The sequence below is a fragment of the Bos grunniens genome, chromosome 20 (genome assembly GCF_055505025.1).
Source record: "Bos grunniens cultivar Pamir isolate PY7600 chromosome 20, Bosgru_T2T1.0, whole genome shotgun sequence".
Lineage (NCBI taxonomy): Eukaryota > Metazoa > Chordata > Mammalia > Artiodactyla > Bovidae > Bos > Bos grunniens.
In genome coordinates, this window is record NC_141184.1 from 3909488 (window position 1) to 3927705 (window position 18218).

The 18218-nt window shown below is 43.0% G+C and overlaps 1 protein-coding gene across 3 annotated transcripts in view; it reads left to right on the forward strand.

Annotated features, from left to right (window-relative positions):
• The window catches only part of ADAMTS16 (ADAM metallopeptidase with thrombospondin type 1 motif 16), a 193374-nt gene that overhangs the window by 1758 nt on the left and 173398 nt on the right, over positions 1 to 18218 (forward strand). For all 3 annotated transcript variants that reach the window (XR_015149151.1, XM_086362465.1, XM_086362466.1), the window contains exon 3: positions 9079 to 9404. Coding sequence is in view for 2 of the 3 variants with exons in the window: in XM_086362465.1 (XP_086218591.1) it covers positions 9079 to 9404 (326 nt within the window). In the remaining variant the exon portion in view is untranslated. The remainder of the gene's footprint in view (positions 1 to 9078; positions 9405 to 18218) is intronic.

Here is an 18218-nt window from a genome sequence, read left to right on the forward strand (position 1 = left end):
TAAGAGCCTGTAAAGTGATAAATGAAATGTGGGAACGTAGGACCTTTTCCAAATCCACCAGAGGGCACCAGCGGTAAATAATAGAAAACATTTCTGTCCCTGTATTTGCCAGAGTTATTTCAAGCTCACCTGTTTGGGCTTGCCCTCATCCTCAGCGTTTCTCTTACGTTTCATTCTAGTATGTAATGACTTACACTGTAGTTAATTGTCTTTCCCCACTTAAAAAGTAAGATTTTTTGAAAATTCTAGCTTTCTAGAATCATGAGAACTCCTGAAGGTCTCAGAAGAATTTTCAAAGTGTTTCTTAACATTTATGGGGTTTTCTGGGAGGTAAAAGCTTTGGAGATACAGAATCACCTCCAGGAGGAGAACCCAAGACATCCTGCCCAAGTGTGCCCTTCTCCCTGGAGGAGCATCCTGTGAACTGGACTCCAGCCTGGCAGGCACGTGGCTCTGGTCACCTAACTCCTCAGCTGGGGGTCACAAGCCCAGAGTTCCTGAAAGAACCAGTTAGCTGGCTTGGTTGGAACCTCATGGGGAAGGTGGGCGCCATCGTCAGGGAGGTTCTAGCCCAGGGGACACGCCGCCCCCTCATCTCCCACTGTGTGGGTGTTTCGGGTCCAGTTATAGATGGCTAACTTGAGAGAGTGAGTTTCAGTGGAAAGCTCCCACAGGATCAGGGAAAGACTCCTTGTGCTCAGCAGTGACCTCTTTCGACCTAGGATGGCAGAGATGGAATAGACTGTGTGATGCTGGGGTTAGCTGACTGCTAGATGTCTGGGGATGCCTTCAAAACCTGGAGGCTCAGATGATAAAAAATCCGCCTGCAATGCAGGAGACCCGAGTTTGAGCTCTGGGTCAGGAAGATGCCCTGGAGAACAGAATGGCAACCCACTTCAGTATCTTGCCTGGAGAATCCCATGGATGGAGGAGCCTGACAGGCTACAGTCTGTGACTTCACAAAGAGTCCGACATGACTGAGTGACTAACACTTTCTTTTCTTTCAAAACCTACATCTGGCTTTGAAATAACTCTTTTGGCCAAAAGGTTTGTTTAACACATATTTTAACCTCTATAGTCAATGTTCCTGGGTGTCTGGAGTAATTATGCAGTTAGAAATAGAACTCCATATATTCTGTGAGCAACAGTAGATATGTTCATTGAGATCAATTCTATTTTCAGACATTCGGTGCACCCCTTTCATTTTGGCTGATTCAGCATTGCTTTTCCTTAAGAGAAGACTTGAATGCTTTTTCTACAAATTAACCTTTGTCATAATAATAGCAGGTCTTTTTCAGAGCAAAGACAACAGCCATTCCTTTCTTCATGGGATCTTCCTGGCCGATGGGGTTGAACCCAGCTCTCCTGCACTGCGGGCAGTTCTTTACCATCTGAGCCACCAGGGAATCCCCAAAGATATAGCATGAGCTTGTTATTAATAACTTTTCAAAATCTAGGGTAAGCTAAGCTTCCAGGTCAAGGGTGGGAAGTTTTTAGAATTTTGTTTTGTTGAACAAGAGAGACCTGTGTGTGTGTGTGTGCATTCATAGTTTATATTGATTTATACTCACACATTCACATACCCTGAGACAGGGCAGGCTGGCCCAGTGCTTTGCTGGTAACTGTTTAACAACAGCTTCTTGGAGGCTCTGATTTGTCATGTGTTCTGGTTCCCATGGGCTAAATGCTCCCGCCGTGGCTGATGACAAGCTATGCGTGTGAGGCCCTGAACATGCAGTTAGGACTCAATGGACAAAATCCGTCCTCCAGAGCTGGCACCGGGCAGACCGTGTACACTCACAGGTGGGCCATGCATCATGCACTCAGTCTGAGACTGGACTCTCCCTAGACTTGGTGCTTAGTCAAAAACAGCTCTTGAAATCAAGTTGATCAGGGTGCTGACTGCAGCAGCCACGTGTGTGTTTCTTCTCCTTAAAAACGCCTCTGTAGGGCTGAGGTCTTATTTCAGGGATTCTAAAGGATCAGGAATCTCACTAATTTTTTTTTTTCTTGATTTTACAAGCCAGTAGTTTGGGGGATTATCATTTTAAACCTTAAGCTTGAGAGTTAGTTTGAAACTATCATTTTATACCAATGATATATCACTTTCTCTCGGAGTAGTAGTAAGTGGACAGGGGAGAAGCTCTGCTTACTCTGTTCATTCATAGAATTCTGTGGCTACGAGCCTCTGCACGGTCATCTACACAGAACTGACAGTGTGTATTTGATGCGGAGGACTGCTGCCTGATAGAAGAGCCAGGGTTTCCCCACCTTGGAGATGCTCTAGATCTCTTGTTGAGGCAGCCTGTCTTGTGCCTGGAAGAATATGTACCAACCTTGCTGGACTCACCCACTATACCCCCACAACACTGCCCTCTCCTTCTGCTTTCTGAAAACCAAAGTGTCCCCCAATGTCCCCAGCATCTCCTGGGGGTGGGGGAGGGGTAGCACCCCCGCTGAGAGCCACTGGGCTCAGTTTTCACTCCTGTTCCCCTTCATCCTGGGAAGGGACTGTGATTGGTGACAGTGAGCGGCTTCTCGGTTGTTGGAGCCAGTGTGCTGTGCGAGCACGCACCAGGTCTCCAGAGCTGACTCTTAACCTCATCAGGAAATTTGTGAGCTGGTTTGTTGAAAATCAAAAGAAACTTGCAGGGAAACCATCATGTTCTAAAGAAGATTAGGACTTCTCTGGGGCACCAGTGGTTAGCTTCCACTACAGGGGGCTTGGGTTCGATCCCTGGTCTGGGTACCAAGGTCCAGAGAATAGATAAACAAATAAAGTAACATAAAATAAAAAAAGACCAAAACTAAAACACTGAAATCTCATCACTTCCCAGTTTTTAAAGGTTTTGCTGTTGTTTATCCTCTTGACAATACTTGCCTGTGTCGCCTCTGAGCAGTGCCTTACCATCCCACCTTCTCTGGATGGCACACTGACTCAGTGAACTTGGGTGAACTCTGGGAGATGGTGAAAGACTGGGAGGCCAGGTGTGCTGCAGTCCTTAGGATCGCAAAGCGTCAGATATGATTTAGCGGCTGAGCGACAGCAGCATCTCCTCTGTATGGAGACGCTTTGTAACCATGTGCCACCTTGCAAACCTCTAAACTCCACGTTCAGTGATGTCGCCTGGGCAGTTGACATCAGCCTCGGTGGGAGTGTTTATACCATGGAAATTGGCAAATGCTTTCCACCAGGCCATCCCCCCACCCCACCCCCACCATAGCTGGTTGTGAAAGAAGCATCAGCAGAATGCTGTGTGTGTTTCTGTAAAAGAGGCTTAAAAGTTACTTTGAAAAAGAGTTGTGGTAGGTCCCCCTTCCCCATAAAGGATAAAGATTGTATGTCCTCCCAAGTAAAGGTCAGAAGAATATGACTTTATGTCATATGGGAACAATCTGATTTTTTGAATGGTAATCATCTTTTTATGTGCAATAAATCTGCTCGTTACCAGGGTTTGGAACAGTCCCCAGGCTTTGTCCTCATTCCAGAGCCTCTGTCGGGATGGAAACAGGCGGGTGTGAGGTGGAGACTCCCCAAGGGCTCGCAGGGCAGGAAGAAAGGTGTTAACACAGCCACATCACACTAGCTTTTCCCCTGAGTTCAGAAAGCGGGGTGAGGAAGGCAGTTGGGGAAACACAACTACATGAGCAAGAGCTTTTCCCTGTTTTTTGGAATGCCCAGGGACAGACTTCTTTTTATACAGTTCATGAGGTTCTCATGGAAAATTTACTGAATTGATTTGCCATTCCTTCCCCCAGTGGACAGTGTATTAAAAAGCAAAGCCATCACTTTGCCAACAAAGGTCCATATAGTCAAGGCTATGGTCTTTCCAGTAGGCATGTACAGAGGTGAGAGTTGAACCATAAAGAAGGCTGAGCATTTAAAAATTGATGCTTTTCAGTTGTAGTGTTGAGAGTCCTTTGGACTGCAAGGAGATCAAACCAGTCCATCCTAAAGGAAATCAACCCTGAATAGTCATGGAAGGACTAATGCTGAAGATGAAATTCCAATACTTTGGCCACCTGATACAAAGAGCCAGCTCACTGGAAAAGACCCTGATTCTGGGAAAGATTGAAGGCAGAAGGAGAAGGGGGGTAACAGGATGAGATGGTTGGAAGGCATCATGCTTCAGTGGACATGAGCTTTGGCAAACTCAGGAGATGGAGAGGGACAGAGAGGTGTGTGCTGCAGCCCATGGGGTCGCAGTCAGACACGACTGAATGACTGACCAACTACAAGCAGTGACTGGGGTCACACACTTACACCAGGATATTAATACCTAATTTGTTTCCTCCCCTTTTAAAATTATTGCATAGAATTCAAGCAGGTTTGTTTTACTTTCTTGTTTTCCTAACTAAAATGTGAAATAATCACAGTGTATTCTCCCATATCAGACACCAGGGCCCTGCTTTGATAGATATTGCAAAGTTTGGTTGTCCATTGGCCAGTCAGCACCTGTTGACTGTCTAATCTGTATGGGCCCCAGATCACCAGTTACCTGGACGATGGGCCAGGTCTGTAAGCCCGCGAATAGCCCTCCAGGGGTTGACGTCAAAGCCCTTGACCCGAGGAAGCAGGAAGCCTGGGCTCAAACAGGCCATGGCCAAGAGTTCGGTTATGGGCTGAGTGCCGGGCCCTTGACACTCACCTTGCTGAGGAACTCATTACCAGGGGCTCTGCACAGTGCCTTATCATCCCCACCTTCTCTGCCTCGCCCAAACCAGACACTTGCTTTTATGACCATCCACTGGCTGCCACCCACTCTCTGTGGTCCAGTGTAACCCTTCAGATACCTGCCAGGATGGCCCAGGGACTTGTGGGCAAGTACCTATACCAAAAGAGCTTTGGTTGTTAAGGAAAATTTCTTTTTTCAGAAAAAGAGTTACTCAAGTACTGTTCCCACATGTGTGAGGGGTACTCATCACGTCTGATTCTTTTATGACCCCAGGGACTGTAGCCCTCCAGGCTCCTCTGTCCATGGGATTTTCCAGGCAAGGATACTGGAGTGGGTTGCCATTTCCACCTCCAGGAGATCTTCTTGACTCAGGGATTGAACTCATGTCTCTTGCATTGCAGGCCAATTCTTTACCACTATCGCCACCTAGCTAGTGGTTGTTCAGTCTCTCAGTTGTGTCTGACTCTTTGGGACGCCCCTGGACTGCAGCACGCCAGGATTCCCTGTCCTTCACCATCTCCCAGAGCTTGCTCAAACTCATGTCCATTGAGTCGGTGATGCCATCTCACCCTCTGTTGCCCCCTTCTCCTCTTGCCTTCAATCTTTCCCAGCATCAGGGTTTTTTCTAATGAGTCGGCTCTTCACCTCAGGTGGCCAAAGGATTGGAGTTTCAGCTTCAGTCCTTCCAATGAATATTCAGGGTTGATTTCCTTTGCCAACAAAGGTTCGTCTAGTCCAGGCTATGGTTTTTCCTGGGGTCATGTATGGATGTGAGAGTTGGACTGTGAAGAAGGCTGAGCACCGAAGAATTGATGCTTTTGAACTGTGGTGTTGGAGAAGACTCTTGAGAGTCCCTTGGACTGCAAGGAGATCCAACCAGTCCATTCTGAAAGAGATCAGCCCTGGGATTTCTTTGGAAGGAATGATGCTAAAGCTGGCCACCTCATGCGAAGAGTTGACTCATTGGAAAAGACTCTGATGCTGGGAGGGATTGGGGGCAGGAGGAGAAGGGGACGACAGAGGATGAGATGGCTGGATGGCATCACTGACTGGATGGACATGAGTCTGAGTGAACTCCGGGAGTTGGTGAGGGACAGGGAGGCCTGGCGTGCTGCGATTCATGGAGTCGCAAAGAGTTGGACATGACTGAGCGACTGATCTGATCTGATTTGATCTCCTTACAGTCCAGGGGACTCTCAAGGGTATTTTCCAACACCACAGTTCAAAAGCATCAGTTCTTCAGCACTCAGCTTTCTTTATGGTCCAACTTTCACATCCATATATGACTACTGGAAAAACCATAGCTTTGACTAGACAGACCTTTGTTGGCAAAGTAATGTCTCTGCTTTTTAATATGCTGTACAGATTTGCCATAACTTTTCTTCCAAAGAGCAAGCAGCTTTTAATTTCATGGCTGCAGTCACCATCTTCAGTGATTTTGGAATCCAAGAAAGCAAAGTCTGTAACTGTTTCCATTGTTTCCCCATCTTTTTGCCACAAAGTGATTGGACCAGATGCTATGATCTTAGTTTTTTGAATGTTGAGTTTTAAGCCAGCTTTTTCAATCTCCTCTTTTACCTTTATCATGAGGCTCTTAGTTCCTCTTCTCTTTCTGCCATAAGGGTAATGTCATCTGCATATATGAGATTATTGATAATTTATCCCGACAATCTTGATTCCAGCTTGTGCTTCATCCAGCCCAGTATTTCACATGATGTACTTTGCATAGAAGTCAAATAAATAAGCAGGATGACAACATACAGCTTTGACATACTCCTTTCCCAGTTTGGAAGCAGTCTGTTGTTCCATCTGGCTCTAACTGTTGCTTCTTGACCTACATACAGATTTCTCAGGAAGTAGGTAAGATGGTCTGGTATTCACATCTCTTTCAGAATTTGCTGTAGTTTATTGTGATCCACACAGTCAAAGACTTAAGTGTAGTCAATGAAACAGAAGTAGATGTTTTTCTGGAACTCTCTTGCTTTTTCTATGTTCCAACAGATGCTGGCAATTTGATCTCTGATTCCTCCACCTTTTCTAAATCCAGCTTGAACATCTGGAAGTTCTCTGTTCACATACTGTTGAAGCCTGGCTTGGAGAATTTTGAGCATTACTTTACTAGCATGTGAAATGAGGGCAATTGTGCAGTAGTTTGAGCATTCTTTGGCATTGCCTTTCTTTGGGATTGGAATGAAAACTGGCCTTTTCCAGTCCTGTGGTCACTGCTGTGTTTTCCAAATTTGCTGCAACATTGAGTGCAGCACTTTCACAGCAACATCTTTTAGGATTTGAAATAGCTCAGCTGGAATTCCATCACCTCCACTAGCTTAGTTAGTAGTGATGCTTCCTGAAGCCCACTTAATTTTGTACTCCAGGATGTCTGGCTCTAGGTGAGTGATCACACCATTGTGGTTATCTGGGTCATTAATATCTTTTTTGTATAGTTCTTCTTTACAAAAGGCATTGATCACTGCCTTCGTAAGTGATCAATGCAAAGAAATAAGGGAAAACAATAGAATGGAAAAGACTAGAGAGCTCTTCAAGAAAATTAGAGATACAAAAGGGACATTTCATACGATGATGGGTACAATAAAGGACAGAAATGGTATGGACCTAACAGAAACAGAAGATATTAAGAAGAGGTGGCAAGAATAAACATAAAAACCTAGCTAGGATTGTTCGCCAAATGACCAAATGCCATTTCTGTAGGACAATGTTTTACTTTACATTATGACTCCAGGAAACATGTCCAACCCATGCAAAAGGACCAGTTATTAAGCATCAAACTGTCTCCTGAGAACACTTATTGGTGGAGGACCCGGATGAGAATATCAGGACCAAGTCTTGTCCTACATGTAAGAGGAGGTTGCATCCTGTCTTTCAGGTCTGAGCACCATGGTGTAGGTCTAGTCCTCTGGTGCTGGGGTCTGACACCCCTTTCAAAGGCATCTTAGAGGGAATTTGGAGAAGGCCCATGTCTTTCTTGTCTATTTCCTGGTGTTGAGACAAAATGCAGGCTAGATAGCAAGTCTTCTCCAAAGCTGTGCAGGCCCATTGCTAGTACACAGATAGAGAGACACGCAAGATATGTTTAAATGTTTGAAAGATGTAAATCAAACCAATACATTGGCTAAAATATTTCATAGCCTCAGCTTTGATAAATCTGCCTTCAGATCTTCCTGGGTGGTGCTAGTGATAAGGAATCCACCTGCCAATGCGGGAGACACAAGAGATATGGGCCCAGTCCCTGGGTTGGGAAGATCCCTTGCAGAAGGGAATATCTACCCTCTCCAGTATTCTTGCCTGGAGAATCCCATGGGCAGAGGAGCATGGTGAACTATAGTCCAGGAGGTCACCAAGAGTTGGACAGGACTGAGCATGTCCGACTTCGGCAAACTGACCTTCACATGGTCTAAAAGCCCAGGTTCAAGCTTAGAGCATGGCAGTTCAGGAAGATACGATCCCTGGTGTAAAGCCCACCCCATGTCTGTGGTCTACATTCTGTCCCTCTGCCCAGAAAAAACTGCTCCCTGACCTCTCGATGGCAGAGATGATGTGTTAATGGTGGGGATGAAAGAGAGAATTTTGATCCAAGCAATGAAAAATAAGCGATGCTTGTTTTTATCTTTCTGACTTACTTCATTCTGTAAAACAGGCTTTAGGTTCGTCCACCTCATGAGAACTGACTCAAATACCTTCCTTTTTATAGCTGAGCAATATTCCATTTTATGTATATACCGTATCTTCTTTATCCATTCATCTGTTGGTGGACATCTAGGTTGCTTCCCTATCCTGGCTACTGTAAATAGTGCTGCAGTGAACACCAGGATAGAAGACCCCCCAGAGAAAGGAATGGCTACTCACTCCAGTATTCTTGCCTGGAGAATACCATGGAAAGAGGAGCCTGGTGGGCTACAGTCCTTGGGGTTGCAAAGAGTCGGACATGAATCTTGTTAATTGGTCTCGGAAACATTATCAGTATTTTTAAGCTAAAATTTCTTATCAGTGGAATGAAGATGTTGGTAAAAGACAATATGACTAAAAGAATGTTTAAGGATATAAAAATGATTACTTATTATAATTATTCTAGTGATCCAAAAAGCCCAGTCTTAGCTTCATTTGGTCTGTAATCTCTTTCTCCTTAGAAGTGTCATAGCAATTGCTGGATTGGTAATATCACATTATAGGGACAACAGTGACTTCCCCAAAGGCCCCTTTTAAGATTTCCCCTTTAAACTCTGATTTTATGCATTCAGTTTGGATTTGAACGGGTGGAGGTTGACATTTCCACCATCTTTCTTGCTGGGTGAAAATATCATCCAGTGTAAATTATATTTGAAGATTTCTTGGTCCTTTTCAGAACTCTGAAATTACTCAGCCACACATCCTCTCTTGATTTCAGACTATGAGCTGGTGTCTCCCTACGAGGTTGACCACAAGGGCAACTACGTGTCCCATGAAATCACCCACCCCCAGAGGAGGAAAAGGGCTCTGGCCCAGCTCGGAGTTGACTCTCTGCACCTTCGGCTGAAAGGCTTCAGGCATGACTTCCACCTGGATCTGAAAGCCTCCAGCAAGCTGGTGGCACCTGGATTTCTCATCCAGACTTTGGGAAAGCAGGGCACGAAGTCGGTGCAGGCTTTCCTACCCGAGGATTTCTGTTTTTATCAAGGCTCCTTGCGATCCCACAAAAATTCCTCAGTGGCTCTTTCGACCTGCAAAGGATTGGTGAGTACAGCTCATGCCGCTGATCATGAAGTGATGGGGACATGGAAAAGGGGACAAGCGACAATATTTCCCTTGTACTTTGGGTTGTTCTCCCACCACTGCAGTACAGACTTCTCTGATTTGTCAAAGCAGGAGGAAAAACTGCCAAGAGGTACTTTCTAAAATATGCTGGGTTGCGTCCTTTCCCTGCTTGGAAGCAGCGTGAAGGTCCTGACTTCTGTTGTTTTTATTCTACAGTGAGTGAGGCTTGAAAACTGTATATAAGAACTTATGGACAAGTCTGAAGGCTGTGACTTCTTCAGGGTTATTGGTTCTGACTTATTGGTTCCTTAAACAGGTTTCTCACTTACTAGCACTGGAGGATTGTCTTAATTTTGAACAGAACAATGGCATTCAACTGATTGGCCATGTGGGCTATTCGATCTAGTGCTTGAAAATGCCTTATTTCTGTCATTCTGCTGTTGGTGACATATTTACAGATTTGAGCATTCATTTCAAACGTAGTAATGAGTCGATGGCAGGGCAGAGCTGGTCTTACTGGGCTGGTGATGCTATGGTGTTTTCTTCTTGTCCTTAGTATCTGAACTGAAATGAAACATTCACTCAGTCATGTCTGACTCTGCGACCCCATGGACTGTCTGCCAAGCTCCTCTGTCCATGGAATTCTCCAGGCAAGAATACTGGAGTGGGTAGCCATTCCCTTCTACAGGAGTTCTTTCTGACCCAGGAGTTGAACATGGGTGTCCTGCTTTGCTGGCAGATTCTTTACCATCTGAGCCACCAGAGAAGCCTACTATCTAAATTAGCCATTAAACATCTTCGATACTGCAGGTGGTCCTCTTTGCTCCAAACCCAGAGTTTGGAGCATCAGGTCAACTTGAAAAGGTACCTGAATCCCTCAGGCTGACCTAAGCTGAAGTCTTAATGGCTTGTCTTTTACTTTTCTTAAAATATTTCCATTTTAGAAGACAAAAGCTTAGAAGATGCTTAAATTCTTGGACACAAGCTAATTAGTCAGACACATATGGGGGAAGCATGACATAAGTAGCAAGCTGAAAACAATGTGTGGTCAAAGCAATAAGATCTTGATCGTGTTTGGCAACCAGGTTTTTGTACATTTGTTACATCTCCAGAAAATCATCTAAGTCTGTCTTATTCCTTTCCCTGTTTGGAAAGAGAATTCAGACTCTACATCTTGTAAGGATTTTGTGTGCGTGTACATGAATACTAGATGCTGAAGGGGCATTCAAAGTTAATTCCTTGAAATACTAAATATGTGAAAATGCTGTGTCCTGTGAATTAAAAAATATATATATTAGCATTCTGCTTTTTAGGGAGAATTTGGTATGGTCTGGGCTCATGTCTACTATCTTTGGAAAGGCTTTTGGATTGAGAACGGATACAGTGGAGAATTGTCAGGGGTAGGCTGGTGGTGACTTGGCACGCTTGTTAAGCATGAAGACGGCGTGGTCAGCTTCTCCCATTGTTCTCTTGAGAAGCATAGATCTTCCTTAATGAAAGAGCTATAACTCTTCATATAAGGCTCCAAAGGAAGATTCCTTGGCTTTCTTCAACAAAGGCTCAGACCAGGCATGGGAGCCATCTTTGTGGTAGGGAGGTGCACCATGCCCTTCACAGCACCCTTGAATTTGTTTGTGGAGGCTGAGTAAGGCACTGGCTCCCTACTAACCCAGCAGGGGCACAGGCTCATGGATGCCTTGGGTCTTGTGAGCCAAGGCTTTTCCATGATGGCTGAGCTATGCCCTGGAGTCTGTCCCATGAATAGAGTTGGTTGGCAGCAGCTTGAGATTTCTGGCTCTCTTTGAACTCAGTGGGAGTTAACACCAAAAGCTGTAAATGACAACTACATAAAAGATAGCGAAAGGAACAGAAAAAGACTCCTCTGCATAATAAACGTTGGAATTTAATACTTTGGTGACTGGAATGGAAAGCTGTGTGCTTCACTATTAATCTTCCAAATACCTTAGTTCCAGCTAAAGTGATATTTTGTCCATAGAGTGTGGACATGACCTCATACATGACCTCAATTAGACTTAGGAGTGTGCATTTCAGGGGCATTTACCATATGATAGGACAAATCAAAGGCATTATAAGGAAGAAAAAAGGAGGGTTAAGAAGTCCTCTATCTTTAGCCCGATAATAAAATTATTGAATGGAGATGCCCCATGAATCGCTGCCAAGTCTGTGATTTCCTTCCTTGATTGATGGTTACCCCATCCCTCCTCTTCCAAACCTGTTAACACATGAAGAAAAATAGCATACCTTTTATATTACATGATGCTGCCTTTTTTGTTATTGTTATTCTTGGTTCTTTCAGGTTCTAATTAAAGGTCCAGGTGAATATCAGTTAAGCCCTTTTTTACTGGGTTTCTAGATAACGCAGTGATCTGATGGGAGTCAGGAGTGTGGTTCTGATTTATAGTAAGTACATACTCTTAAAGAAGAAAGACAAAACCAAAATGAACATTTCGTTTTTAATTGTCTGTGAATAGTGAATGTGCTTCAGAAGTGTGCCTCGCCAGAGCCTATCAGAGTTGGGTCCAAGGAATGCATTGTCTGATGAGAGAAGCCAGAGGTAGTTAATTTGCTGTAGAGTGATAAAATAAAGACAGATATGGGTGTTAGGAGAACTGAAATGAAGACGCCTCGCTCTAAGCGGTGAGGGGCAGCAGTGCCAGAGTAGTCTTCTGGAGGGAACATTGTGCAAGCCGAATCCTTATTGTAGAATTGGAGTGTGATGCTTGTGAATGGAGGAGTCACAGGCAGTCTCGGGGAAGATCATGAACATCAGTCAAGCTCATGGGTCCTTGGTAACACCATCCATGAGTATTTGGAGTTAATATTTGTATATGAAGCCCAAGTATAGTAAACTGAATAAGATCTGGAAGCCCTAAAATGACTTCTAGAGTCACTCTGGTGTTGCCAAGAGTATATTGACTCATTTTGCTAAATAAGGTTAATAAAAAAATAGTATCTGCTGTACTTACATCTCTACCAAAATAACATCAGAAAGCTGTTCTGATTACTAGTCACAAGCACATAAATGTGTGCCACACAGTAGGTGCTCTTCAATATTTGTTAAATAATGGATGGAATTATGGGGCTAATTACACCATAAGAAACAACGATGACCATAACAGTAGCAGAAGGAACAACAGTAACTTACTGAATGTTATTTGCCAAAGACTTCCTAATAGCTTCCCATTTATTATCTCATTTCAGTTCAGTTCAGTCTCTCAGTCATGTCCGACTCTTTGTGACCCCATGAATCGCAACACGCCAGGCCTCCCTGTCCATCATCTACTCCCGAAGTTCACTCAAACTCACATCCATCGAGTCAGTGATGCTATCAAGCCATCTCATCCTCTGCCGTCCCCTTCTCCTCCTGCCCCCAATCCTTCCCAGCATCAGAGTCTTCTCCAATGAGTCAACTCTTCGCATGAGGTGGCCAAAGTACTGGAGTTTCAGCTTTAGCATCATTCCTTCCAAAGAACACCCAGGGCTGATCTCCTTTAGAATGGACTGGTTGGATCTCCTTGCAGTCCAAGGGACTCTCAAGAGTCTTCTCCAACACCACAGTTCAAAAGCATCAATTCTTTGGCGCTCAGCTTTCTTCACAGTCCAACTCTCACATCCATACATGACCACTGGAAAAACCATAGCCTTGACTAGATGGACCTTTGTTGGCAAAGTAATGTCTCTGCTTTTCAATATGCTATCTAGGTTGGTCATAACTTTCCTTCCAAGGAGTAAGTGTCTTTTAATTTCATGGCTTCAGTCATAATCTGGAGTGATTTTGGAACCCCCCAAAAAATAAAGTCCACTGTTTCCCCATCTATTTCCCATGAAATGGTGGAACCAGATGCCATGATCTTACTTTTCTGAATGTTGAGCTTTAAGCCAACTTTTTCACTCTCCTCTTTCACTTTCATCAAGAGGTTCTTTAGTTCTTCTTCACTTTCTGCCATAAGGGTGGTGTCATCTGCATATCTGAGGTTATTGATATTTCTCCCTACAATCTTGATTCCAGCTTGTGTTTTTTCCAGCCCAGCGTTTCTCATGATGTACTCTGCATATAAGTTAAATAAGCAGGGTGACAATATACAGCCTTGACGAACTCCTTTTCCTATTTGGAACCAGTCTGTTGTTCCATGTCCAGTTCTAACTATTGCTTCCTGACCTGCATATAGGTTTCTCAAGAGGCAGGTCAGGTGCTCTGGCATTCCCATCTCTTTCAGAATTTTCCACAATTTATTGTGATCCACACAGTTAAAGGCTTTGGCATAGAAAGCAGAAATAGATGTTTTTCTGGAACTCTCTTGCTTTTTCGATGATCCAGCGGATGTTGGCAATTTGATCTCTGGTTCCTCTGCCTTTTCTAAAACCAGCTTGGACATCTGGAAGTTCACAGTTCACGTATTGCTGAAGCCTGGCTTGGAGAATTTTGAGCATTACTTTACTAGTTTGTGAGATGAGTGCAATTGTGTGGTAGTCTGAACATTCTTTGGCATTGCCTTTCTTTTGGATTGGAATGAAAACTGACCTTTTCCAGTCCTGTGGCCACTGCTGAGTTTTCCAAATTTGCTGGCATATTGAGTGCAGCACTTTCACAGCATCATCTTTCAGGATTTGAAAGAGCTCAACTGGAATTCCATCACCTCCACTACCTTTGTTCGTAGTGATGCTTTCTAAGGCCCACTTGACTTCATATTCCAGGATGTCTGGCTCTAGATCAGTGATCACACCATCGTGATTATCTGGGTCGTGAAGATCTTTTTTATACAGTTCTTCTGTGTATTCTTGCCATCTCTTCTTGATATCTTCTGCTTCTGTTAGGTCCATACCATTTCTGTCCTTTATCAGTCTCATCTTTGCATGAAATGTTCCTTTGGTATCTCTGATTTTCTTGATGCGATCTCTAGTCTTTCCCATTCTGTGGTTTTCCTCTATTTCTTTGCATTGATCGCTGAAGAAAGCTTTCTTATCTCTTCTTGCTATTCTTTGGAACTCTGCATTCAGATGTTTGTATCTTTCCTTTTCTCCTTTGCTTTTCACTTCTCTTCTTTTCACAGCTATTTGTAAGGCCTCCCCAGACAGCCATTTTGCTTTTTCGCATTTCTTTTCTATGGGAATGGTCTTGATCCCTGTCTCCTGTACAAAGTCATGAACTTCAGTCCATAGTTCATCAGACACTCTGTCTATCAGATCTAGGCCCTTAAATCTATTTCTCACTTCCACTGTATAATCATAAGGGATTTGATTTAGGTCATACCTGAATGGTCTAGTGGTTTTCACTACTTTCTTCAATTTAAGTCTGAATTTGGCAATAAGGAGCTCATGATCTGAGCCACAGTCAGCTCCCAGTCTTGTTTTTGCTGACTGTATAGAGCTTCTCCATCTTTGGCTGCAAAGAATATAATCAATCTGATTTCGGTGTTGACCATCTGGTGATGTCCAAGTGTAGAGTCTTCTCTGGTGTTGTTGGAAGAGGGTGTTTGCTATGACCTGTGCGTTCTCTTGGCAAAACTCTGTTAGCCTTTGCCCTGCTTCATTCCATATTCCAAGGCCAAATTTGCCTATTACTCCAGGTGTTTCTTGACTTCCTACTTTTGCATTCCAGTCCCCTATAATGAAAAGGATATCTTTTGGGGGGTGTTAGTTCTAAAAGGCCTTGTAGGTCTTCATAGAACCATTCAACTTCAGCTTCTTCAGCGTTACTGGTTGTGGCATAGACTTGGATTACTGTGATATTGAATGGTTTGCCTTGGAAATGAACAGAGATCATTCTGTTGTTTTTGAGATTGCATCCAAGTACTGCATTTCAGACTCTTTCATTGACCATGCTGGCTACTCCATTTCTTTTAAGGGATTCCTGCCCACAGTAGTAGATATAATGGTAATCTGAGTTAAATTCACCCATTCCAGTCCATTTTAGTTCTCTGATTCCCAGAATGTCAAATGCAGTCTTGCCATCTCCTGTTTGACCTCTTCCAATTTGCCTTGATTCATAGACTTAACATTCCAGGTTCCTATGCAATATTGCTCTTTACAGCATTGGACCTTGCTTCTGTCACCAGTCACATCACATTATCTCACTTAGCCTAATGATATCTCTAAGAGATAGGTACTATTTTTAAGAGCTTTATTAATATATAATTTATATGTCAACAGAGTTTCACCCCTTGAAAATGTATAATTTGATGGTTTTTTTTTTTTAGTATATTCTCTGACTTGTGCAAACATTACCACAAACTGAGACATTTACATCATCCCCAAAAGAAACTTTTGTATAGTCCAGTCCCTCTCATTTCTCTGAAACCTTCATCAGTCAGTCGTAGACACCAATTAGTGTAACATTCTGTGTTTATAGATTGCCCTACTCTGGACATTTCTGATAAATGGAGGCATTGACTTTTCTGACTAGCTTCTTTCATTTAGTATACAGAATACAAGATTCATCCATGTTGTAACATGTTTAAAGCCTTCATTATTTTTATTGGTAAATAATCCTTTGTATACATACACCACTTTTTATTTTGATGTCTATCAGTTGATAGGCATTGTTTGTATTTTCTTTGGTTATGTGAATGGTGTTGCTATAAACATTTGTGTACAAGCTTTTGTGTAGACATAAGTTTTCATTTCTCTTGAGTATATACCTGGAAGTGCAATTGCTAGATCAAATGGGAATTCTGTGCTTAATATTTATCAGATTCTGAACCATTTTTTCACAGTAGCTGCACCATTTTGCATCTATCCAGCAATGTATAAGTATTCCAGTTTCTCCACATTCTTGAAAACGTTTGTTCTTGTCCATCTCTTCTTCTTAGAGACATCCGAGTGGATATGAAGCGTTATCTTGCTCCGAATTTGCTTTGCTAGGTGGAGATGATCGGTTGACAGTTTCTTTCAGTTTTCATTGTTTGCTGTGTGCTTTTCCATCCGCATTTGCATATTCCATCCTGCCGCCGTTGGCATTGTTTCTGTTAAGAAGTCTTCTATTTATCTCACTGTAGTTTTGTTATTCATAAAGCATTGGGGGTTTCTGCTCTTGTTGCTGCTCTCAATGGGTCTTTGTCTTTCAACATTATTATATGCTGTGTATAGATGTGCGTATGGTTGAGTTTATCCTTCTTAGAATTATATGAGCTCCCTGAATATTCATATTAATATTTTCCCTCAATTTGAAAAGTATTTGACCACTGTTTCCTCAACTATGTTTTCCTTCTCCTTTCTTTCCTCTCCTTTGGTACTCTTGCTCTTCATATATTGGTGTGTTTAATGATGTAGCACTTTTCTCTGAGGTTCCACTCATTTTTCTTCATTCATTTTCCTCTGTGCTCCTCAAATGTATGATCTCAATTGATTGATCACCAAGCTTACTGATTCTCTGCTAGCAGTTCAAATCTATTATTAAGCTTCTGTAGTAAATTTTTTTATTTGGAAAGTGTACTTTTCAACTTCAATTTGGTTCTTTTTATAATTTCTCTTATTCTGTACTTTATGAGATATTGCTATTAGGCCTTTCTTTAATACTTTGGACATGGTTTCCTTTGGTTCTTTAAATATATTTGTAACAGTGACTTTGGAGTGAGTGTTTGTCTACTAAGTTAAACACCTAGATCCCTTTAGAGGCAGTTTCCATTTCTTCTTTCTTTTCCTGTGTATGGGTCACACTTTTCTGTTGTGTGTGTGTGTGTGTGTGTGTGTGTGTTTCTCATAATTTCTTTGCTGAATACTGAGCATTGTAGATAATATATCTTAGCAACTCTCGATACTCTGAGACTGACCATATGCCACCACTCAAGTGATTGTTGCTGTTGCTTTCTTTCTTGCTTGTTTAGTGACTAGATCAGTGAAGTCTGTTTTCTTTGCAATATGCAGCCTGCAATGTGGCCTCTCAGAGAGTGCAGAGTTAGGGCATGTGCACAATCTTTCTGAAAGCCTGTGCTAATCTGCCTCTATTGGTATCACACCCAGCTCTTAGCCTACATTAACTACTAGGTGATCTTTTTGCATTATTTTTAATAGCATGCTTGGTCTTGAATTGCTCCACAGTCTAATTTGATTACAGAAGAGCTTTTCAGGACTAGGATGCGGCCAGTTACTGAGATTACTCCAACAGCAGGAAGAATCCTCTTGTCTTTTTCCCTAAATCTCTCTGCTAAACTTCCAGTTGGGGTACTGTTTCATTTATTGGTATGTGTATCATGGAGCAATCAGCTTTCTCTTAATTGCGTGCCTAAAGAATACCCATTATTTTTTATAATGCTGTTAGGCATAACTTTCACAGTCTGTTCCAAATAGAATCATTCCTTTAAAGTGAGCTTCTTGTTCATAGAACTTGTTTTTCCTCCTGGGAAAAATCTGTGTGCCTGTAAAGGAGCTGGAACTGATATATACTTTTCCTTCCAAAGTAACACCCCTATCTCTGAGTGGAGCTCTGGATGCTAATAGTAGCTCCTGGCTGTGTCTACTTTGGTTCCAAACATGAAATCCTTACTATACAAAGGTTCTAGGTTGGAGGGGTTCCAGGATCTGTTATTCTCAGCCTGCTGAGCCTGATGTAGAGCTTCCATCCTGTGATCAGGGGTTTCTTCAGTTCAGTTGCTAAGCCATGTCCAAGTCTTTGTGACCCCATGGAGTGCAGCACACCAGGCTTCCCTGTCTATCACCAAATCTTGAGGAGTGGTGGGGGTGGCTTAGCAGAAGGCAAATCAGCTTACATATCCATGCCTGTCCTTAATAGAGTTTCTGCAATATAGAACTGTGGTGGGGGTGGGGGTCTCCCTA